General features: G+C 39.6%; 1 protein-coding gene across 1 annotated transcript in view; it reads left to right on the plus strand.

Moving 5' to 3' along the window:
• Nucleotides 1-24971, plus strand: part of ANK3 (ankyrin 3) — a 364088-nt gene that overhangs the window by 172513 nt on the left and 166604 nt on the right. Inside the window, 8 exon segments of the mRNA XM_033209412.1 lie at nt 1381-1479; nt 6903-7100; nt 9611-9709; nt 12374-12472; nt 15240-15338; nt 16935-17132; nt 18841-18939; nt 19223-19321. Of these exon segments, the coding sequence (XP_033065303.1) occupies nt 1381-1479; nt 6903-7100; nt 9611-9709; nt 12374-12472; nt 15240-15338; nt 16935-17132; nt 18841-18939; nt 19223-19321 (990 nt within the window).

The raw sequence follows: 24971 nt of genomic DNA on the forward strand, positions 1-24971 counted from the left end.
TATACCCAAAGGAATATAAATCATTCTACTATAAAGACATATGCACACATATGTTTATTACAGCACTATTTACAATAGCAAAGACATGAAACCAACCAAAATACCCATCAACAATAGATTGGAGAAAGAAAATGTGGTACATTTACATCGTGGAATATTATGCAGCCATAAAAAAGAATGAGATCATGTCCTTCTCAGGGACATGGATGAAGCTGGAAGCCATCATCCTCAGCCAACTAACACGGGAACAGAAAACCAAATACCTCATGTTCTCACTCATAAGTGGGAGCTGAGCGATGAGAAACATGGACATAAAGAAGGGAACAACACACACCAGGGCCTGTTGGGGGCTGGGGGGTGAGGGGAGGGAACTTAGAGGATGGGTCAATAGGTACAGCAAACCACCATGGCACACATGTACCTATGTGACAAACCTACACGTTCTGCACATGTATCCCATTTATTTCTTTTGGAAGAAATTTTTAGAAAAAAGTTTTAAGACAAAAAAAGATCATTAAGTAATTTTTCACATGGAATTCAGAGAATTTGTAACTCTACTACAACAGTCTATGTGAACAAGGTTTCTCAACACTAATATCTACAAAAGCAAAAATCAGGGCTAATATTGATGCTGAACCCTGTCTCGTTCTAGCAATAACTAATCTTCATTAGCAGATACATAAACTAGTCATGAAAAAAGCATATCTCATTAAAAGAGAAATTTTTAATACATTGTTTTTGTGGAATGGTCACAAAACTTTTTATATATTTTTGCTGTTTTGATTGGTTATATTCAAATAATTATAGTAATAATCCAATCAAATGATTCATTTTTTACACTTAGAGGCATGTGTTGTCAGGAAATATTTAAACCTTTCTTAAATTTAAACTGATATAATTTTATGGCAGAGAAATATGTGGTAATCAATAAAATACCTTCAAGTGTAAAATTACATTAAGATAAAATTATGTATGGGGAAATGGAATGGAAATAGAAACTCAAGAGGAAAAAGAACCAGTGTAGAATTTCTATTACAGATTTCTATTTAAGAGTTTATTCATATGTTTTTGTTAATGGTGAGCATCAAATTTCTTGTAGTACTTAGATTTTATTGGCTATTCAAAACAGTAGTGGAAAAGTTATACATTTAAATGTTGATATTCAGACTTGTGGGAAATTACATACTTTGCAGCTACTTAAACTTATGAAAAAATGGTTTTCAACCTAAAATAAGAAAGTATTTTATGAAATAAACGAGCAAATGTTTGAAGCCCACTTGTCCACAGCATGTTGGGTGCCATGCTGGGTCTTGAAGAAGCACACTGCACTCATAGAATTTATTGTCAAATTTAACTGGTGATGTTTCCTTTGTTCAACAGGATGGTCTGACACCACTGCACTGTGGAGCAAGGAGTGGCCATGAGCAGGTGGTAGAAATGTTGCTTGATCGAGCTGCCCCCATTCTTTCAAAAACCAAGGTAATTTCTTTTCAGGTTTCTGGACATTGGGCTGTATTTGTTTTGATGGTTATATGATCCAGCCTTTTGAGTCACATAGAAAATGAATCAGAGTTGGGAGGCCGAGACGGGCGGATCACGAGGTCAGGAGATCGAGACCATCCTGGCTAACACGGTGAAACCCTGTCTCTACTAAAAAATACAAAAAACTAGCCGGGCGAGGTGACGGGCGCCTGTAGTCCCAGCTACTCGGGAGACTGAGGCAGGAGAATGACGTAAACCCGGGAGGCGGAGCTTGCAGTGAGCTGAGATCCGGCCACTGCACTCCAGCCTGGGCGACAGAGCGCCGTCTCAAAAAAAAAAAAAAAAGAAAAGAAAATGAATCAGAGTAGTTATGTTCACCAAATCTTTACAGAACCTCAAAATAAGTTTGGGCTTATTAAAATTTTATGTAGAATGTGCTATACCACGAAGTCGTTTGTGTGTGTGTGGTTTCTGTTTTGTTTCAGGAATGCTTACTGCTTGATTTTACTCTCTGAAATTTTCATAGCTCAGAAATAATTGCTTGTCAGGTTAAGAAAGACTAAAATTTCTACACTCTGTAAAGTATGGATGCTGGCTGTGTTTAGCCCCTCAGCTTATTTCTTGAGAGTTCACAGGCTATTAAGAAGGTCGAGGATATCACTTAGCTGATGAAGACTGGAAACTTTGGAAAGATTGCACCTTGATTGGGCTTTTGGGAATGTTGACATATCTGAAAGGAACACATGATGATTGCCTGAAAAAAATTAATGATTGATTCTCTTTTAGACTTTTTTTTATAATAAAACCATTTGACATCATTTGAAGAAGAGAATATTTGCAAATAAATTTTGAGACATATAAACCACCTCATTGTCACTACTATTTTTGTTAATTAAACCAGTGATTTTTTTTGGAAATGATACTAAGCTTTACTAAGAGCTTTAATCTCTAAACATTATCAAAGCAACAAAAGCACATATTTCTATTTTCACTCTGGTCAGTGTTTTCTCAACAATATTAGAAAGACTAGACAGGGTTGAGATGGTCTGGACAATTCCATCACTCATTTAAAATGTAGGGTTTAGACTGGTGAGCTGTTGAGAGTGTTGTCTAATAGAATTAAACATCCATGATGTTTTCATTGTATATGATGACATCTTGGCCTTGGCCTTTTGAGTGTTTCTTATCTTGACGATTCTGTTTGTTCTTTTCCTTTTACATATCCCATATCTATTTTCTTTCCTCCTCCACTGTTGTCTTCTAAGCCACATTATCATTTCTCACTGAACCACTGTAGTAGCTTCCTGTTGGTCCCCCATTTCCCTTTTTGCTCCTTCACAAATCAGTTCCCACTTTGCAGTCAAAGTGGCCATATAAACTGTCATCCAAATCATGTCAGGCTCCTGCTCAAAAACCCTCCCACTAATCCCCATTGTTCTCTTTTAAATTGATTTTCATTTTCTCAAAGCAATAAGGAAGAATGTTAAACATCAGAGAGTTGCTCATCTTTTTTCTCCTATTCATCTCATTGGTTTGGATTTTTTCTGAGAAATCTTAATTTTTTTCTTCCAACCTTTTAATTTTCAAGAACATTTTCTTGTTATCTGATAGCTTCTTTTCTTAAAGTATCCTGTTCTTGTTTAATGGGTACAATATTTTCTGTTACCTTTCCGAGAACATTTGAGATAACTTTCTTGTAATTTAGTTTTTCTGTTTCCCGAATGTCTCTAATTCCTCAGATTTCCTTTTTTTCCTTTTTTTGCTTTGGCTCTATCTTTTACATTGAAGGCTTACCACAATGGCTGTACCTGACTGTGTCAGGCACAAACATGTGAGTAGCAGCTCTAAAGAGTTTAGGCAGTACTGATCAGGTGGCAGTGGTTAAGAGGGGCTCTTTAATGTCCGGATTATGTTCCCTTTACCATAGGTGGTACAGTTTTTTGAGAGACAAATCCACCAACCTTTGCAGTGCACACCTGTGTGAATACATTCTGAGTAGGGGAAAGAGGCTGCCAGTCTTGTGCTTTATGCATACTTTAATCGTAATATTGATAACTAATATTTACATAGTGATTACTGTTTATCAGGCTCTATGTCCTTTACACATATTAACTCATTTAATCCTCATTAAGTGAGATGCTGGTATTACTGTTATTCCCTTTTAATAAATGAGGAAACTGAAACCCAAAGAGATAAAGTAGCTTTCTCAAAATATCTCAGTTAGTGGCAGAACAAGGATTTGAATCCAAGCAGCCTAACTTTAACGCCTCCATTCTCCTTCCTTTTTCTGTGATCACCTATTCTCGGTCCAAATCCTCATCACTTTCCTCTGTTCTGCCTGGGCCCTTGAATCTGAATCTCTCTAGTTCACCTTCTCCAGACACTAATTCTGGTGTCCTTCAGGCTAGAAGGAGGCAGTTATCTGACTTTGCTGAGTTGGGAAGGGCCTGGAGACCTGACAGCTCCATACACAGTCTTTGATCCAATTTTACTTGCAGCCCCAAGTCTCATCTCATCTTCTGAGGTACTATGCTTCCGTAGCCTCCACTTTTTGGGGATTTGAAAGGCAAATCAGCTTGTCTTTTTATTCCCAGCAGTGTGCTGGAGCCTGATTGTATTGGCTCATGAGCTGGTTGTGTACATCTCTTCCCAATTCCCCATTCAGTAACATCAGTTGGACGGCTTGAAATTGGTTGTTGTGTGGGGATTGACAGCATGGAAATTGGCTAGTGCTACACACTGGGGCTTTTCTTTTTCCAGGAGTTGGATGTTAAACATTTGTCAGCACAGCACTGATTCTACTGCTTCAGACACTTAGGTTTCAGCCTCTCTCTTCGACTGGATGAATGACCACACTCAAATCCTCTTTTCATATTCTGAAGTTTGGAGACAACCCTCATCTGTTTTTGATTTCTTCCCCATTGTGTATGTGGGAATGGAAAAGGACGCGCACATGTGTGCCCCTCTGGATTTTACCCTTTAAATCTATTATTGCTTTTTGGTGGAGTTTTGGGAAGGAAGGATAAATATAGCTATTACATCTGCCGTGTTTGATCAGATATCTCCCTCTGCACTGAGGATAGACTTCTTAAGATATTCTGACCACCTCTCTTCCTCATCTCCTCCCGTTTTGCTCCTTCCTCACCATTTTCCAGCTAACCAGCCTTATTTTACTTCCTAGACTACACCTTTGTTTTCATTTCCTGTTTGCTTGGTTTGAGTTCCCTCAGCTTGTTCCAGATCTCTGCAGTCCCTGTACATTCTTCAACGCAAATGTCTTCCTCATAAACAGGCGTTTTTCTCATGATTTACCCCTCCCATCTTCACTACCCCCTGCCAGTGCCATCTGGCCATATTTTATTTTCTTTAGAGCTTTTAACACCATCTTGAAATTATATGCTTGTTTACTTGCTTGCTGTCTGGTTCTCTTCAATGGAATGAAAGCAAGAACTTTTTCTTGTTTGGTGCAATACCCACAAGCACCTGTATTTGTGCCCAGAACACAGTAGGGCTTCAGCAAATATTTCTTGAATGACTATTAAGTGAAAGAGTACATTCCTAGGCTTAAGGCCATCTGACCAGTTCTTCAAGAATTTCGTCTTACTGAGCTAAGAAAGCCCATTACATTGGATCCGTATTTTCAGGCACCATATGTAATACCACTTCGTTCCATAGGGCAGATGATCTTTTCTGTACTGTTTTCTTGTCCTTCTCCAATTATCTTTAAGTTTCCCGTCCACACAATCATTGTGTTTTTGCATTGCTAGAGAATTTTTTTTTTTTATTGACACTGCCTCCCATTTCTACTCTCCACTATTCTTTGTTCTCTCAGATTTTGTGGGGTTTTTTTGTTTGTTCGCTTGTTTACTTCGTGTTTTCCTCTAAGACTGTATCAAAACATAAAGCAAAAGAATGTTTTGGCAGGAATAAAGCAGTCCATATGCTCGTGGGTAGCAGTATCTCAAATGGGAAATGTTCCTACCTTTTCCTGCACCTTCATTTCTATGGTTTAAAATATTTGAGGGAAATTTTTTAGGCAGAAATATCCTGATAGAATGACAGTGTACAAGGCCTTTAAATTGACCTAGATATTTGCTGAGCTCTTCCTGTATGTGCAAAGCTCTCTTCTGTGCAATGGAAAAAATAATAACCATGTACCTCTTGCCTTCAAGGAATCCAAATCGTTGAAATATATGTCAGAGAGTGAATAATGCCACGGGAATGGTTAACAAGGAGTTCATATTACTTTTTCTTATCCTGAATTCCTTCTTTATGTCATTCATTGATAAATTCAGAGCAAATAACTTGGCTCAGAGGATTGAGAAACCTCTGGTTCCTTGGTGCATATTTGATCTGTCATTGTCAAAATTCATTAACGACAATTTTTTTAGAAACTGAATTTGCTGTCAAATTACTTTTCCCAAAAACATGTTAAACTATGTTATAATAATTGATACAGCCTCTTTTGATAATTGAATTCTCTAGGAATTTCCTAGGCTCCCCCACTTTGCCATCATAGTTAAAAGAAAGGATTGACATCTTCATACCTTGTTTTGCCTTCATTAGGAAACGTATTGAATGCTGGTGTCATTCTAGGTTTTATTTACCTTTGACCATATATATTTGTTCTCTCTGCTCTTCAAATGAATTTTCAACTCATTCCTACTGCACATGATTAACTGTGTTATTGAACCCAGGTTGATTTAAACTAACCAGGTGAGCATTAGTTAATGACTTTGTCAATGCCCTGCCTTTCCTCATCATAGACACATGGGGGCACCAGATTGATAGAAAAGGGAAATGTTTTCCTTTCTTCTTTCATGTGAGATGAAATGCATTACATTGGGACCTTTTTTAAAGTCAAATCAATATAGTCTTCAATATTGGGTATCAGTAATCTCTAAGGACAAAATTAATACCAGTCCAATGAATACCAATCTGTTCTTACCTTCATTTTTTTCTTTCAGTCTTAAATATTAAGAATTCCTATTCGGCCAAGTTCCAGTAACTCATACCTATAATCCCAGTGCTTTGGGAAGCTGAGGCAGGAGGATTGCTTCAGGCTGGAGTTTGAGACCAGCTGAGCAACAGAGTGAAACTATATCTCTATTTAAAATAAAAAGAAAAGTAAAATTTCCATTCATCTGGGTTATGACCCATGCTGCAATTCACACTTCTATTAAATTAGGAAAAGACATTATCCTTGACAACTTGTTATTGACTGACATAAGCAGTTGGGAGGACCAATTTTAAAAAATAGCTGTAGTTCAAAATAGTTGTCAAAAGCTTTTACAAATAGAAGGTATTTTCATGTGAAGAACTGGAGTGTTTATCTGTTTATATTTGCACTTTATTTTGTGTTCCGCACATTTGTGTTTAAAAGGTAAAAGAATGAACTCTGATTTCCTTATGTGTTCCAGAATGGATTGTCTCCATTGCACATGGCCACACAAGGGGACCACTTAAACTGCGTCCAGCTTCTCCTCCAGCATAATGTGCCCGTGGACGATGTCACCAATGACTACCTGACTGCCCTACACGTGGCTGCCCACTGTGGCCATTACAAAGTCGCCAAGGTTCTCTTGGATAAGAAAGCTAACCCCAATGCCAAAGCCCTGGTGAGTGGCTCAACCAGCGAGTCCAGCCTCAGTTGTCTTGCTCACAACCTGCTGCCTCTGTATGTGAAGGGAATGCTTTGAGGAGGTTAAAATGGAAGGTTCTAGTTAAAGTGTACTTCTTGTCAATTTTTTCAAATATCCTTCAGGAAAGTCTACAAAATTTTCTATTTCCGACATGAGAAAGGCTGATGGAGCCAAACTGTTAATGTTTTTATGGTCACGTAAGTGATTCCCTTATGAACCCAAAGACTACACAGTTATAAAAAGACTCAGGTGGCCAACGTCATCTTATTGTGGATAAACTTATAATTCTGTGAATTAAAAGTTTATTTGGAGATCTGAAAACGAGGCAAAGTTATCAAAAATATCTATTTTAAACATAAGCAGTCTAGGGATTTGTGAGCTAAAATTTTATATTATCTTAACCTTGTAAGTTAGTGAAATATTGCCTGTAATCTTCTGTTTCCTTTTGCCAATCAGAATTTTGGTCTGGTTTATAGGCTTCCCTTTAAAGTAATTTGTTCTTTTAGCCTTTAGCCATGCTATACTTTGGTTTTCTCAGCAAAATGGTGTTTGTTGTCTTTGCAAAAATAAATGGTCCCAACTTAGTAAGCTGTCTATTTCAGAATAAGTACCCATGTTTAGGAAAAAATAAGTCACCCAATTTTAGGGAAAGCATGTGAGTTTACTAGCAATTTTGAGGTAAAGGTTGTCATCATCCAATCGACCCTTTAAGGAAGGGTTTTTACTCCTTTCCAAAGAGTGCGGTCATCCCATCTGGATAGATCTCTACCACCTCTTGTACTCTGTGGGCTCTAAAATTCAGAGTGGGCAGGAAAGAATGATGAAAGAGAAACTCTCCAGACCCCAGACACCTCCTTGCCACTATAATTCTAAAACCTTTTACCAAACCAGCATTTCAAGATCTGTCTGTAGACCCACCCAGTCTATCAAACGTGTCTGAATTCTGAGAAGGGAGAAAGGAAATTAACAGTCATGACTCATTTTTCCATACAAGAAAAAAAAGTAAGTCCCAAAACAGGGCGTGGGCTCCCACTCTCATTTTCCTGTGACTCTGAAGATTTCACAACATATGGAGGTTATAGCCAGTCATCCTGGGATGGACTGTGGCCAAATGGTCTGAGAAGTCTTGGTGAAAGCACCTGCGGTGACTTTGACCTAAGCTTTTACGGTGGACTCCGGTATTTTATAGTTCTCCACTGGCTGCTGAAATACCTGCCACAGTCTCAACTGGCAGGCAGGACAACTTGGGACATAATTTATTATTATTATTATTATTATTATTTTTTTTTTTTTGAGACGGAGTCTGGCTCTGTCGCCCAGGCTGGAGTGCAGTGGCCGGATCTCAGCTCACTGCAAGCTCTGCCTCCCGGGTTTACGCCATTCTCCTGCCTCAGCCTCCTGAGTAGCTGGGACTACAGGCGCCCGCCACCTCGCCCGGCTAATTTTTTGTATTTTTTTAGTAGAGACGGGGTTTCACCATGTTAGCCAGGATGGTCTCGATCTCCTGACCTCGTGATCCGCCCGTCTCGGCCTCCCAAAGTGCTGGGATTACAGGCTTGAGCCACCGCGCCCGGCCGGGACATAATTTATTAAAAAGCAGATTCTTTTATTAGATTAAATAGTAAACCAAATTATTCAAATAATGGGTTATTTACATTTCTGCATCCTTGGGGTAAACACCTACTTGAAGCATAAAGCTAGAGAAGAAATCAAAACGTTTTAGAACTGGCCTTGTATTTGTCCTAAAACACAGCGAAGAGAACAGAATAAACCTTGGTGAAGTGGAGCCGTGAGGACAAATGTTGGGGCCAGGAGTTTTCAGTCTGTATTTGAAATGAGGTAGAGGAGGGACATATTATTATTATTATTATTATTATTATTATTATTATTAGTTATTTTGAAACAGAATTTCCCTCTTGTTGCCCAGGCTGAAGTGTAATTGCACAATCTTGGCTCACTGCAACCTCTGCCTCCTGGGTTCAAGCGATTCTTCTGCCTCAGCCTCCCAAGTAGCTGGGATTACAGGTGCTTGCCACTGTGCCCAACTAATTTTTGTATTTTTAGTAGAGATGGGATTTCACCATGTTGGTCAGGCTGGTCTCGAACTCCTGACCTCAGGTGATCCACCCACCTCGGCCTCCCAAAGTGCTGGGATTACACTTGTGAGCCACCACACCCAGCCAGGAGCATATTATTTGGAAGAGCGAATTCCGAAATAAAATAACGAAATGAATGATCATTTTTACCTCAGCTAACAAGGAGACTGTAACAAAAATTCACTTCCTGTTCACAATTACCAGGGCACCTTGGGTTCCTAGGGCAGCTAGACTACTTCCAGAATAGAATCTACATGCTGCTTAACCCTGGTACTTTCTGTTCATTTCAATTTACCACACATCATTTCAGCAAGACTATTTTGCTGTACATAGTGAAACTGGATTTTGATGGAATGTAGTCAAGCAGGTATATGTATTTGTCCCTTGCAGAATGGCTTTACCCCTCTTCATATTGCCTGCAAGAAGAATCGAATTAAAGTAATGGAACTCCTTCTGAAACACGGTGCATCCATCCAAGCTGTAACCGAGGTGAGAAGAGTTAAGATTTCTGGGAGTCCTGAGATACCGAGAGTATAGCCTTAGCAGCCAGAGCCCCAGGGCCATCTCCAGGGACCAGCTAGTTTGTTGGTATATCATGGCCATAGACTGCATTCTGAACTATTCAGCAAAAGGGCTGCCAGTCCTTAGGAGAAGCAGACAAGCCTGTTGGTGGGTGAGTTGGATGCAAATGTATCACCATGTCAAGAAACGTAACCTCAAACATATGCTGAAGGGAAACGGCCCCATCACAGAAAGCATAATTTGTATCAAATCCTAAACTGTAGTACTTCTCTAATGGGTGCAGTTTTGTCCCCCAAGGGGCTTTTAGTCATGTCTGGAGGTACTTTTAGTTGTCACAACTGGATAGTACTACTGGTATCTAGTGGGTCAAGGCCAAGGATGCTACTAAACAGTTTACAGTATACAGGACAGTCTCCCGCAACAAAAAATCATCTGATTCAAAATGTCAAAACCCTGCGCAAGACGACCTTGGTGCTTTTGTCAAGTAAGGATTACTCTGTCTCAAAACTCAAAATTAATGAAACTGCTGCTGAGGTTAGTAAAGGATTAGATCTAAGTTTCTCTCATAGGAACCAACTCAGAACTCAGATAAATGATCCATCAGAATCAGGACTGCACCTTCTACAAAGCAAACCAAGCCTGACATCTACCCTTTCAGACTTGTCCCAGACCCCCAACCTCCACCTCACTACCTCCTAGCACTCTGATCTCTGTTCATTCTAATTCTAACCCTTGGCACTTCCATAGACTAGACACTCTCTTGTTTGCCTCTGTATGTCTATACCTCTGTGTGCCACACCCTCTTGGCCAGGCAAATCCTGCACATCCTTTAGAACCAGATCTGGGCCACCTTCTTCAGGAAACCTCCCCTCACTCCCCAGCCTGGACTACATGTTCCTTCTAGGAACCATCACCTCATCCTGTGCCCTTATCCAACTCTCTGACTTATGACTCAGTGGTGCCCCCAAGACCCCCAGAGGCTAAAGGCTCCTTGGAGGCAGGGCTGTGTCTGACTGGTCTTCATATACCCACAGTGTCTGGCCCATGCATAGTAGATCATTCAGTAAAGTTTTGTTGAATACCTGATGCTTAACTATAGGATTTGAAGCAAACATAAAAATTAAAGTCTAGTCTAGTGATTGTTGCTTGGCTTCAGTTTCTTGCTTGCAAATGGAGTATTTGCCTAGATTTACACTTAGAATTTTTAAAATATGAAATGGTTGAGAATATGAATACTGATTTGCCATCTTGTCCGGCTTATGGCTTCATATTAGGCAACCTGTTATTTTTAAGTATAAAATAGAAAGTTTACTTTCAGTGCATAGGCACCCTCTTACAGATCAGAATAGGCTCTAAAATAAAAGTAAATTCTTGGCTGATGTTTGAGTAAATGTCCAGAGGTGTCAACCAGTAATCCAGCTCTCTGTTCCCTAAGAGCTTTAAAAGGCAGTTTAGACCAAGATTTTGCCTTGCACGAGCTCTAACTACTCCCCCTGCCAATGGAAAAAGGTGCCAAGACTATAACAAAATTCTCGTTTTCCTAATTGTCCTCCATTCTTCTCACTTTTTGAAGTCTGGGCGGCCAGAATTATTCCTTTTCTGTCTTTTACCTCACTTTGATTGTATAGAATTCCTTTCATATATTTTTGGCATTTCTCAAATTTTTGCTGAGATTAATTATCCCCTTCTGTCCCTTTTTAAAAAACAGGTTAGCTTTTTCTAGATATACTAAAAAAAAAGTTTTATCAAGTTATGATGTTCATGTTGTAAGCTAAATTAAACTCTGAAAAATTTAAAATGGAATCATTTCATATAAAAAGCACAAGTAAATTATACTTTTTAAAAAATTAATGACTTGAGATTTCTATCTTTCTTATTCACTCTATTTAAATCTCACAATCATGGGCATATTCAATATAAAATATCCTGGAATCAATAAATTCTGCTTTATGCTGAATAGTATTCTGGGGTCTATGTACATATATGTGTATGTATGTGTGCATAGGATCTGAAGCAATTCAAGTCTAGTGAACATTGTAATATTTGCTTCATTTATATTGCCTTAATTTGTAATACCCATAAAGTTAAAAAATTAAATGTTTGAAACTATTAATGCTGATTTGTTCATTTATTAAAGAAACAGCTTCGTGTTAGGTACCCTGCTCTTTTATATGTGACATAAATGGGAATCATCTTTAAAGCCCAGAATAGGATCTGAAATAAAAGTTGACTTTTTACTAATATGTATGAAATCACTGCTGTCCTCCCTCTACACACACATATGGATAAGGAAGGTTTATTAGTAAAGGGGAAAAACAACCTTCAAGTTATTTATCAGTTTTTTCAAAGATCTACATTAAAAGTATGAAATAAATTCTTTTTCTTTTTTAATAGGTATGACAGAAGTCTTTCATAGTAACAGAATTTGCTTTAAGAAAATGATGATTATGTGTTGATACATTTACCGTTATAGAATCTGTAACATAATGGTGAATGTCCTGATTCTTCTAATCTGATCATTAAACTGGTTTAGATGGATGGATGGATGGATGGCAGGCAGGCAGGCAGGCTCACCGACAAACCTCTTTTATGCTAAGCCAACAAACCACCATTTTCTTCTTTTCCCCTTAGTCGGGCCTTACCCCAATCCATGTTGCTGCCTTCATGGGGCATGTAAATATTGTATCACAACTAATGCATCATGGAGCCTCACCAAACACCACCAATGTGGTAAGTATTCTTTGAACGAAGGAGGTCCATTGTTGAGTATTTAATAAACTGGCAAAGGTGATTTTTATCTACTTTTTTGTTTTTTATTGTTTTAAGAGTTGGAGTATTGCTCTGTCTCCCAGACTGGAATGCAGTGGTGCAATCATAGTTCACTGCGGCCTAGAGTCCTGGACTCAGGTGCTCCTCCCACCTCAGCCTCCCAACTCGCTGGGACTACAGGAATGTGCCATCATGCCTGGCTAATTTTTAAATGTTTTGTAGAGATGGGGGCCTCACTATGTTGCCCAGGCTGGTCTTGAACTCCTGGCTTCAAGCAATCCTCCTGCATTGGCCTCCTAAATTGTTGGGCTTATAGGCATGAGCCACCATGCCCTACCTGATTGTTATTATAATTAATTAATATGTAATTAATATGACTACTTAAGAGAAGAAAATTCAAGAATACATTTGTTTCCTTTACTTCAAAGGCAAGATCCGCTCAGTCTCTAGTTGGCCACAAATTGTTAGGACTTATGAACTATGTTCATTAAACTTACAGGTGCGTTACTACTGGATATTATGTTTTAAAAAATAAAGTGTGGCCAGGCACGGTGGCTCACGCTTGTAATCCCAGCGCTTCGGGAGGCCGAGGCAGGTGGGTCACATGAGGTTGGAAGTTTGAGACCAGCCCGATCAACATGGAGAAACCCCTGTCTCTACTAAAAAATACAAAATTAGCTATGTGTGGTGGCACATGCCTGTAATCCTAGCAACCCGGGAGGTTGAGACAGGAGAATTGCTTGAACCCGGGAGGCGGAGGTTGTGGTGAGCCGAGACTGCGCCATTGCACTCCAGCCTGGGCGATAAGAGTGTAACTCTGTCTCAAAAAAAAAAAAAATTAATAAAAAATAAAGTGTGGGGAATATTTTTCTACAACAAAAACATTAAAAAGTGCCACATGTTGGAGAGGTCATTTAGACACTATGGTTATTTATACAAAGAAGTGATTCAGCAGGGTGAGGTGGCTCACGCCTGTAATCCCAGCACTTTGGAAGGCTGAGATGGGTGGATCACTTAAGGTCGGGAGTTCAAGACCAGCCTGGCCAACATGGTGAAACCCATCTCTACTAAAAATACAAAAAAGAATTAGCTGGTTGTGGTGGTGCATGCATGTAATTCCAGCTACTCAGGAGGCTGAGGCATGAGAATAAGTTGAACTTGGGAGCCAGAGGTTGCAGTAAGCCAAGATCATGCCATTACACTCTAGCCTGGGCAACAGAGTGAGACTCCATCTCAAAAAAAAAAAAAAAAAAGAAGTGATTTCAACTAACTTCAAGGTAGTCTCTCTTTAATGTGCTTCACCATGTTATAGCAAACCCATGGAATTCTGTATCCATAGATTACTCAATGGTATTATTTTCCCACACTAAACATTGCTCTGTAGGAACCACGAGGCTCACTTTAGAGTAGCTATCAGAGTAGTAACTTACCTTACCACCCGTGATCTGCATGTGGCATTGTTTTACAGGATTTCAAATTTGACATCACAGTATTAGCACAACAGACCATAAACATAATAATACTCATTGGACTCATGAGCATTAAAGAAGTAACAATAAAACAAGCACCATCCTGGCACAGAAGGGGCAAGCTAGGAGGTCCTGCACCCTTACCCTGAGAGTCGGGCTCCCCAGTAAGACTACATCTTCCAGCAGCCCCAAGCAGCACAACCAAAACATAGAAATAGACCAGCTTCTCAGATGAAATAGTCTTTCCTGGTACTAATTGCAGAGAATGTTTTCATTCGTAGAGGGAACACTGAGTAATACACTAAACGACATCCTCAACACCTTTCCAATAAACACAATCCACCAGTTTCCTGTGGAATCTGTCTTCACGTGTCCTTCCATGGAAGTAGGTGGCCTATAAAGCAAAGCTCAATTTATAAAGGCAGTTTAAAAGTGAGCATCACCTATGTGAGAGAATATATTTCATTTTTATTTTTGTCCATTTCAGTGTATCTGTTTCTAATATCATTTTCATTTTCAATCAAGTAAAGAAGTAATCTGAATTAGAATCTACTTGGTGAAAAAATAGGGGGAGGGTGGTCCAGGGCAAAGAAAATGATCCACTGGGAAAAATGTCCAAAGACTAAGATATTGATCTGTTCAGATCAAACAGGAAATGCAAACCAACTGTTGACAAGCCAAATCCAGCCCTTGGCTATGTTTATGTTGCCCATGTAGTGTTTTGTTTTTAATTCTGAATTTATGGTCAATATTTAAGAATAGGAAAATTTATATAAAATCCAGACTGCCACTTCTTTTGAAAAGTTGCACAGTGTGGCATGGTAAGGTTGGCATCCTGCATAGTGACAGCCGCGAGCTGCAGATGTTGGGGGTGTGTGTGGGGGGGTGGTTGTCTGCTTCAGCGCAGGTGTGGGCTCTCTCAAGCACTCCACATCTGCCCAGCTGCACTCACTCACCCGCCTGCTTGGCTCCTATGAGCACTTGCCTTTCCAGCCCCAAGGGAGGCCACATTGTAGGTTACTGAGCAGCGCCCCTGGTACAGTGGGTGACAAGACTCCCTAGGCTTATGCCAAAGTCTTTGCCTCATGGATCAGGTTCCTGTGAAATTCTTATGCATTTGACTTCCTAGCTTTTCAATAAGGAAGTGCTTAGGACTATTTTTTATTTTTGAAAAAAGTCCATCGTAAGCTTTATGCCAAATAAAATACTCCACTCTTCTTCAGAGCTGCAGCTAATTTACTTTGGCTCATGTTCTCTAGAGAGGAGAAACAGCGCTGCACATGGCAGCTCGCTCCGGCCAAGCTGAAGTTGTGCGGTATCTGGTACAAGACGGAGCTCAGGTAGAAGCTAAAGCTAAGGTATGCGCAATACTTGAAAAGTGTTTGAAACTGAGGAAAAATCCTTTGATTTTCATAAAACTTTTAAGTATATATATGCCGTCTTTCAAGAATACTTTAAAAATAGTGAACAACCTCCAATAAGGAAAGTCCCTACCCAAGTAACACTGTGAAAAATCCCCTCCCTCCACATTTGTTCATTCGATTATTTAACAAAATGAAATAGGATGAGATGAGAACTTGTGCCTGGAACTGTCAGCACATGGCTAGTCCCTAACAGGTTGGGGACTGAATCTAGACTTGGTCCAAAGTTCTTCACACTCCGTGGAGAAGGGCTTATGCACAAAGTTTCTAGAACAATCACAACCTAGAAGAATAACTGAGCTTTTTTGGTTGACTTGTAAGTCAGCTGTCAACAGCCACAAAAGGAAAATGGGGGATTTTTTATTTTTTTCTACCCAAGCTGTTTGGCCACTTCAGAATTGGCCTCGTATTTCACCAGCAGGAGAAACCCACTTATCTGCTGCTATAGGGATGGATAGTTTGGTCTGGTTATCAGAATGGCAGTTCAGGTCCAGAATCATAAACCATTTAATTTCAACCTACAATATGTAAATATACATTTGCACAGTCTGCAGTCTCTAGTTTCAAGTTAAGGGGTGGCAGGAGTAGCAGTATACGAGATTTTTCCTTGGCACCTATTTTTTTCTGCTTTCAATATTCCTCTTCTGTCTTGCGGCATCTCTCTAACTCCTCTCATGCTTCCTACTGGTTACATAGCCCCTCTTACTTTGACATTGACCCTTGTCCTCCTTATTCTTCCAAAATGGTGTCCTCTGTTCTAGCCTCTTTGCTCTACCTTTCCTGCTTAAACTATTTACCTCAACCTTATCACAATTCAGTAGAGAATTTCTATTTCGAGGACTACCGCAGGGATCTTTGAGCAAATTAAGATGATTTGCACCTCCCACTTGGGGATTAGACCCAAGGGGATCAGGACTTGATGAGTACCTCCTGCCTTTGGGTGAACTGTAGTGATGTGGCTCTCCAGTCTAGACAGATGCAGCCCATACCAGGATGCACAGCTTGGCAAGCAGAGGGCATCAGCCCCTGCTGACCCTTCAGCTGGGAGCCTTTGCACAGGTATACTGCACAACCCTACACTGCCTTCCTCACACTCTGTGTTTGTCTATGGGAAGACAGAACCAACAAAATAATTCATTCCATGTGAGTGGATAATAACTGATGTGGAGGTATAATATCCCTCCCAGGTATATGAGTTTTACTAGGATACATTGTCTTATCTCCCAAAGAAGGAGCAATTAAAGTTCAAATTTGATTCTCTGTGGCAGGTGTTGTTGGGGGGTCATTTATAGACAGAACTGCCTTTCATGGTTTTCTTGTTAATGGTTCACTCTCCAAAGGTATTTAATGAGCTTAAAGCTACCATCTCCTCATTTCTGAACATTGAAGAAAAAGACAAATTGGTTTTTTTAGCATTGACTCAAAAAATTGATTGTACCTCTTACATCAAGCAGCAAATGTTCCGTGAATTTTTCATAAAGGCACCATTGTTTCCTCAGCTCATCAGCCTTACATTTCTACCTTGCTTTTTAGGACGACCAAACCCCACTCCACATTTCAGCCCGACTGGGGAAAGCAGACATAGTACAACAGTTATTGCAGCAAGGAGCATCTCCAAATGCAGCCACAACTTCTGGGTACACCCCACTTCACCTTTCCGCCCGAGAGGGGCATGAGGATGTGGCCGCATTCCTTTTGGATCATGGAGCATCTTTATCTATAACAACAAAGGTATGAAAGCGTATCTCAGAATCCTGCTCTGTTCCCCCAAATACATCTTCCTTACAGTTCCCAGCACAGTCACAGGTCCAGAAGCCTCACAACAGCATCTATTCTTGCGATCCCACGGTAGTCATTAATATGGCCAGCAAAGCTCTCTGATGGGAGAGGGTAACTGATAGTATTTTGTGCGGGTTTTTTGCCTTAAGTTTCTTAGTACATTATCTTCCAATGAAACCTTACTGATATCCAGAGTCAGACTTCTTGTAAGTTATTTGATGGCCTTAAATTTTAGTTTAAAAACAGAGCTACAGATTAGCAAAATGCTCAGGCCGAGCACACAAACCACGCTATCACAGCTTGGTTGGTAGATGCTTTTATAACACTTGGAAAACTGGCAGTGAATTTTTCTTGGGGTTGTTTTTGTTTGTTTTTGTTCTTTCTGTTGTCATTATTGTCTTGTCTGATTTATGGTTTGATTTATTTTTATCTCAACTCTGATGCCTTAGAGTAATACCCTAACATAAACAGTTGCTCTGCATGTGCAGAATGCAAAATTTGGAGCTCATTTTTCTTGTGATGCTACATAAGCCTAGCAGGTGTGATAGCAAGATGAACTGGCTTGTGGTGCGCCTTCCAAAGCTAGTAACTGGTACTGCACTCTTTTATTTGGATGCAGATAAGAAAGATTAATGTGTAATCAATATAGAAGATAATTACAAATGGAGAACTATCAGGATAAATGATGACTACCTCAAATTTCATTTCTTGTGATTCTTTGCGCTCTTTAATAGAGTTGAGATGCAAGTTCAGGAAGTTCATTTGATGTGAAACAGAGCAATGGGTGATGGAGTCTTGAGTATCCAGGCATTTCACCATACCAGCTGCACATTCCTTTTAGTTTGCTGTAGTCTCATGAGGTCGAATGTGCTGATGACCCTCTAATCCCTGACTCATGATTGGGACCCCCACAACAGTGTGCTGATTGGCTGGTTGATACACAGATTCTTGTAGGAGTTGGAAGCCTGAAGGAGCAGCCACTCAGCTATTAACATCCAATTGTTGCATGTTTGTCCATGTGTGATTATTCAGTTCACCTACAGAATAGGCGTCTCATCATTCTAAAACCATGTCATTGTTCAGTTCACCTCTGGTGTTAAAGGTGAGAGAATTTCTGACTCCTCCTGAAGACTAGAGGACACATAAGGATTGTGTATACGTGGAGAAACAGGGAAAGAAGAAGAGAAAATGTCCGGTCTGGTGATACGAGATTGTGAGAGGTTCAGACTTCCCCTGGATTTTCCCAAACCCTCCAAACTGAGTCTGGGACCCTGTAACTTATTCTTCCCACAATATGAAACTCTTAAAGCAGTTCTAGAATAAGCCCCAGATCCAGCTTTCCAACTTCATCCTGGTGAGATACCTGATGACTCCCAGAACCAATAGCATGTCGTGGTTCAGTCAGCAGAAGGGAGAAAGATTAGGTATCCTGGTATGTTGTACTCACACCCTGTCGGTAAGAAGGCTCTTGAACTCTTATCTGTGAGTCTGGGACTTTAAATGCAGACTTCACTGCTCATCACCACTAGAATAAGTAATCAGTTCTGGAAGGCAGTGCCCTTATGTCATCTCTTTTTGTTTGTTGTTTGGTTTGGGTTTTGTGTGTGTTTTCCTTACGTCATTTCTATTGTTCATTATGTTTATGGTTCTTTTTTTTCAGAAAGGATTTACCCCTCTCCACGTGGCAGCAAAATATGGAAAGCTTGAAGTTGCCAATCTCCTGCTACAGAAAAGTGCATCTCCAGATGCTGCTGGGAAGGTAAGAGGTCACCAGCCACCCTGAAGCAGGCCACTTCCACGATAACAAAACACACACTTCCTAATATTCACTAATGGCCACCCGAGTTGTAACTAAATATTTAAGTCCCACTAGGATGAAGAGCACTTGGGAAATAAAAGGTAAATGCTGGGGTCCAAGTACTGTGGAAACCGGAATGTAAATATGCCCTATGTTGTGTCCAATCTAATCTCATTTCCTCAATCTAGGCCTCTGGTATTAAGACACCTTTGACACTGGTTATTGTTTCTGCACGTGTTTTCAGAGCGGGCTAACCCCACTGCATGTAGCTGCACATTACGATAATCAGAAAGTGGCCCTTCTGCTTTTGGACCAAGGAGCCTCACCTCACGCAGCCGCAAAGGTACCTATAATTCCACAGCCTAAGGAGACTGATGGGTCAGGTCTATCAGTCTCTATCTGCACATCTACTCCTGCTTCACCAGGAGCATCCTCCTAGTTTAGGCACCACTAAAAAAATCACAGAAATAGAAGCACCTTAGGACGTCTGTGCCTTCAGTGATTTAGTCTGCTAATATGGTAGATGCTCAGGAAATATTTACTTGTCAGTTGATTGTCTTTGACAATCCAGGACCTCCTGGAGGAAGGAGAGCTGGAACACTCTTTAGCCAGATGAAAAACATAAGCACAGCCTGAGGGAGTAAGAAAGTTCTGATTTGTCAGAATTATGAAATATGTGTTACATTTTTCTGGCCATCTAATTGCCTTCAAGTGGTTTATTTGAATTTAGTAAACTAGGTTGAGAGATTTTACATGTGTGTTTTTATTATTGCTAAGGAGGATCTTTATTGTTAGGACATTTTTGATCAGTAGACAACTTAGATTTCTAAGAAAAGAGAGAAACTGAGTGGGTATATAGCTATGTTATTATTTTAGTAATCTAATTTGAGGGACAAATCATAAAGAAGAGCTTCCTTAAAGACAGGTTAATAGAGTGCCATTGCTTTAATACACTTCCTATTGTTGAGCAGGTGGCTATGATCAGAGAGCACTGAAATGATGCAAACCACCATTTCAGTGTTCAGTTATTTCGCTAAACACTATTGGTTGAAGGACCCTTGAGTATCCCTTATGCTCCTTATGCTTTTTTTTTTTTAATTTTTGGAGACCTATGTGGTGGCACCATCTCAGCTCACTGCAAGCCCTGCCTCCCAGGTTCACGCCATTCTCCTGCCTCAGCCTCCCGAGTAACTGGGACTACAGGTGCCCACCACCATGCAGGGCTAATTTTTTGTATTTTTAGTAGAGACTGGGTTTCACCGTAACCAGGATGGTCTTGATCTCCTGACCTTGTGATCCACCTATCTCAGCCTCCCAAAGTGCTGGGATCATAGGCGTGAGCCACTGCGCCCGGTCTCCCTTATGCTTTTTACATCTTTGACTTACTGTTCCATGTAGGGGCAGCTGCAGTGCTCTCCTTTAAACCTAATGTTTAGATCACATGATTGTATACACAGATGAATGAACCAGGGTTGTTCTAGATTACTTTAGATACACTAAGAGACCAACTTTTGGGTACTCTCTCCGTTTAGAGAGTATGTTATCTTCGATAGATATTTCTTCCTGGAAACTTTCAATCATTTTCTGCCCCATCCTCTCCAGAATTATACCTAAAAATCTAAAATGAAATCTCAAATTCAAAATCAAACTCCCAACTTTGCTTTTAATCTAAATGTAGCTTTCCCCTCCATAATTTCTGACCCTGACAAACATTCTTTCTATTACAAAACCATGACTTGACTTGATAAAACTTTTATCCTGAAAAAAGATATAGCAGCATTATTCATGATAGCCAAAAGGTGGAAACAACCCAAATATTCATTGATGGATGAATGCATATACTCACTGCGCATATACACACAGGGAATATTATTTAGCCTTTAAAAGGAAGGAAATTCTGACATACGCTACTATAATACGTGAGGAATCTTGAAGACATTGTGCTAAGTAAGCCAGTCACAATAGGACAGATGTGTGATTCTACTTATATGAAGTACATAGAGTAGTAAATTTATGGAGACAGACAGAGGATGGTGGATGTCAAAGGTAGAAGGAGAAGGGAATGGGGAGTTAATGTTTAATGGATACAGAGTCTCAATTAGGAAGACTAAAAAGTTCTGGAGATGGATAATAGTGATGGTTGGAGAACAATGTTGAATACACAGTACTTAATACTGCTGACCTGTACACTGAAAAATGCTTTAAATGGGAAATTTTGTTATGATATTTTAGCATAATTTTAAGGAGAAAGATGTGTAAGGAATTTAATGGTTGTACATTTTATTTCATTTCATTTTTACCCCTGTATGTGTGGGCTACTTTCCTTTTTCTTTTTCCTTTTTTTTTTTTTTTTTTTTGAGATGGAATCTCGCTGTCACCCAGACTGGAGTACAGTGGCACGATCTTGGCTCACTGCAACCTCCACCTCCTGGGTTCAAGCAATTCTCCTGTCTCAGCCTCCTAAGTAGCTGGGATTACAGGCGTGCACCACCATGCCCAGCTAATTTTTGTATTTTTAGTAGAGATGGGGTTTCACCGTGTTGACCAGGCTGGTCTTGAACTCCCAACCTCAAGTGATCCTCCCACCTTGGCCTCCCAAAGTGCTGAGATTACAGGGGTGAGCTACCTTGACCTATGTATAAGTAACCCCAAGTCCTTCGTCCTTCAGAGATAACAAGTAAATAATTAGTAAGTGAACTATTTTTTCCTTGAATGAGAATAGTAACTTTGGCACAAAAAGCAGTGTAAAATTGACCAAAGTTATAAAGCATTAGTATAGCAGGTGACTCCAATCTCTCTTTCTGCTCACAAATAATTTTTTTTTTTTTTTTTTTTTTGTCACCCAGGCTGGAGTGCAGTGGCTCGATCTCGGCTCACTGCAACCTCTGCCTCCCAGGTTGAAGCGATTCTCCTGCCTCAGCCTCCCAAGTAGATGGGACTACAGGCATGCACCACCACACCCAGCTAATTTTTGTATATTTAGTAGAGATGGTGTATCACCATGTTGGCCAGCTGGTCTCAAACTCCTGACCTCAGGTGATCCACCTGCCTTGTTCTCCCAAAGTGCTGGGATTACAGGCGTGAGCTGCTGTGCTAGGCCCATAAATAACACTTAAACAGGGCAATAGTTGGTATATTCCTAGTTCATTTTGCCTTTATATGTGTCAGACAAGACTTCGTATTCATAGTTCCCTATTTGCAAAACATCCTTTACAAAGATTTGAAAAGAAAAGCAGTCCTTTAAATAATTCTTTATAACATTCCATTAGCCTTAGGCATAGTTTTATAGTCAATTAAACACAGGTGTTTCTAATGGGACATTGATTCTCATTTCCATGCACAATTGCTTCCATAAGAGCATGGGTAATGCCATCTCTGGCACATGTCCAACAATCCCTGTCTTCGGGGCAGTGGTACTGGTCAGGAACTTTTTCTAGACTTTAATCTTAAGCAAAGCCAGTCATATAATTTTAGGTATTGGCTTTATCTGCTAGGGAAAAAAAAAAAAACCCTAGCTACAATGCTTTAAATTGATGAGCCTCCATTTTCTCATGGCACAAACAGTCAGGAGGTAGACGGGGCAGTTGTTGATGTTGATATAGGGTGTTGAGGCAAGTTCCCTGTGACTTAAAAAACTCAGTTTGGGGGTACAAGTGCAGTTGTGTTACATGGATATATGGCCTAGTGCTGAAGACAGGGCTTTTAGTGTAACCATCACCCAAAATGTGTACATTGTACCCATCAGAGAATTCTTTGTCCCTCACCCCACTCCTATGCTCCTACCTTTCCAAGTCTCCAATGTCTATTATTCCACTATGTCCATGTACACACATTTAGCTCTCGCTTTTAGGCAAGAACGTGCAGTATTTGATTTTCTGAGTTATTTTACTTAAGATAATGGCCTCCAGTTTCATCTGTGTTGCTGCAAAAGATATAATTTTATTCTTTTTTATAGCTGAGTAGTATTCCATGGTGTGTGTATTTATGTGTGTATATATGTATATACACATAAATTATATACATTATAATTAGATATAATATATAATTGACTTCCAGCTTTATATTTGTCCAACAAGACTTTATAGCTGAGTAATAGTCCACTCAGCTCTAAACATAGAGTATATACATATATATGTATACATACACACAGGGTATGCAATATGTGCATATCATGGAATACTACTATATGTATGTATATATATCTGTATACACACACACGCACCATGGGATACTACTCAGCTATAAAAACGAATAAAATAGGCCGGGTGCAGTGGCTCACACCTGTAACCCCACCACTTTGGGAGACTGAGGCGGGAGGATCCACAAGGTCAGGAGATGGAGACCATCCTGGCCAACATGGTGAAACCCCTTCTCTACTAAAAATACAAAAATTAACTGGGCATGGTGGCTGGCTTCTCAGGAGGCTGAGGCAGGAGAATCACTGGAACTCGGGAGGTGGAGGTTGCAGTGAGCCAAGATCACACCACTGCACCACCCAGCCTGGGTGTCAGAGCGAGACTAGTTTCAAAAAAATAATAATAATAAATAAAATGTATATATCCCACATATTCACATATTCTTTATCTAATCATCCATTGGTGTACACTAAGGTTGATTACAGGACTTTGTTTGCTATTGTGAATGGTGCTGCAATAAGTATATGAGTGCAAGTATTTTTTTTGATATAATGATTTATTTTCCTTTCGGAAATATCTAACCAGTGGTAGGATTGCTGGATCAAAGGTAGTTCTATTTTTTGTTCTTTGAGATATCTCCTTACAATTCTCCTTAGAGGTTATATTAATTTACATTCCTATCAGCAGTGTATAAACATTTCCTTTTCTCTGCATCCTTGCCAGCATCTATTATTTTTGACTTCTTATAACAGCTATTCTGATTGGTGTGAGATGGTATCCAGTTGTGGTTTTGATTTGCATTTCTCCAATGATTAGTGATGATGATCATGTTTTCATATGCTTCTTGGCCATTTGTGAGTCTTCTTTCACAAAATGTCTGTTTGTGTCCTTTGCCTTCCTTTTAATGGGGTTATTTTTTTTTTCTTGTTGAGCTGTTTGAGTTCCTCATAAATCCTGGATATTAGTTCTTTGTCAGATGCATAGTTTGTGAATATTTTCTCCCATTCTCTATGGTGTCTGTTCACTCTATTGATTTTCTCTTTTGCTATGCAGAAGCTTTTTAGTTTACTTAAGTCCCATTTGTCTATTTTTTGACTTGCTGCATTTGATTTTGAGGTCTTAGTTCTGAATTTTTTCCCTAGTTCAATGTCCAAAAGAGTTTTTCTTATGGTTTCTTCTGGAGTTTTTATATTTTCAGGTATTACATTTAAGTCTTTAATCTATCTTGAGTTAATTTTTGTATATGGTGAGAGTTATGGGTCCAGTTTCATTTTCCTTCATGTGGCTATCAAATTTTCCTAGGCATCATTTATTGAATAGGATATCTTTTCTCTGTGTTTATTTTTGTTAACTTTGTCAAAGATCAGTTGACTGGAGGAATGTGGCTTTATTTATGTGTTTTCTGTTCTGTTCCATTTTTCTATGCATAGATTTTTATAACAGTGCCATGCTGTTTTGGTTATTATAGCCTTGTAGTATAATTTGAAGTTAGGTAATATGATGCCTCCAGCTTTGTTCTTTTTGCTTAGGATTGCTTTGGCTATTTGGGCTCCTTTTTGATTCCCTATGAATTTTAGGGTTGCTTTTTCTAATTCTGTGAAAAATGACGTGGATATTTTAACAGGGATTGCAATGAATCTTTGGCTTTTCCCTTCAAAGACAGTTGATTGGTTGCCAAATTTACTTTCGAGCCACAGGCAGCAAGAAAGCCAGCACAACAGGGCTTTCTCAGAAGTTCCACCAAACCACATCTCCTTACACCCCACTGGCCACTTCTGTGTGCAAAAAAAGTTGGGAAATAGTGCTGAGCACACTGCTAGAGAAGTTTGTGTGTTTGTTTTGTTTTGCTTTTATTTT

This window comes from Trachypithecus francoisi, unplaced genomic scaffold (assembly GCF_009764315.1).
Source record: "Trachypithecus francoisi isolate TF-2019V2 unplaced genomic scaffold, Tfra_2.0 Lachesis_group9, whole genome shotgun sequence".
Lineage (NCBI taxonomy): Eukaryota > Metazoa > Chordata > Mammalia > Primates > Cercopithecidae > Trachypithecus > Trachypithecus francoisi.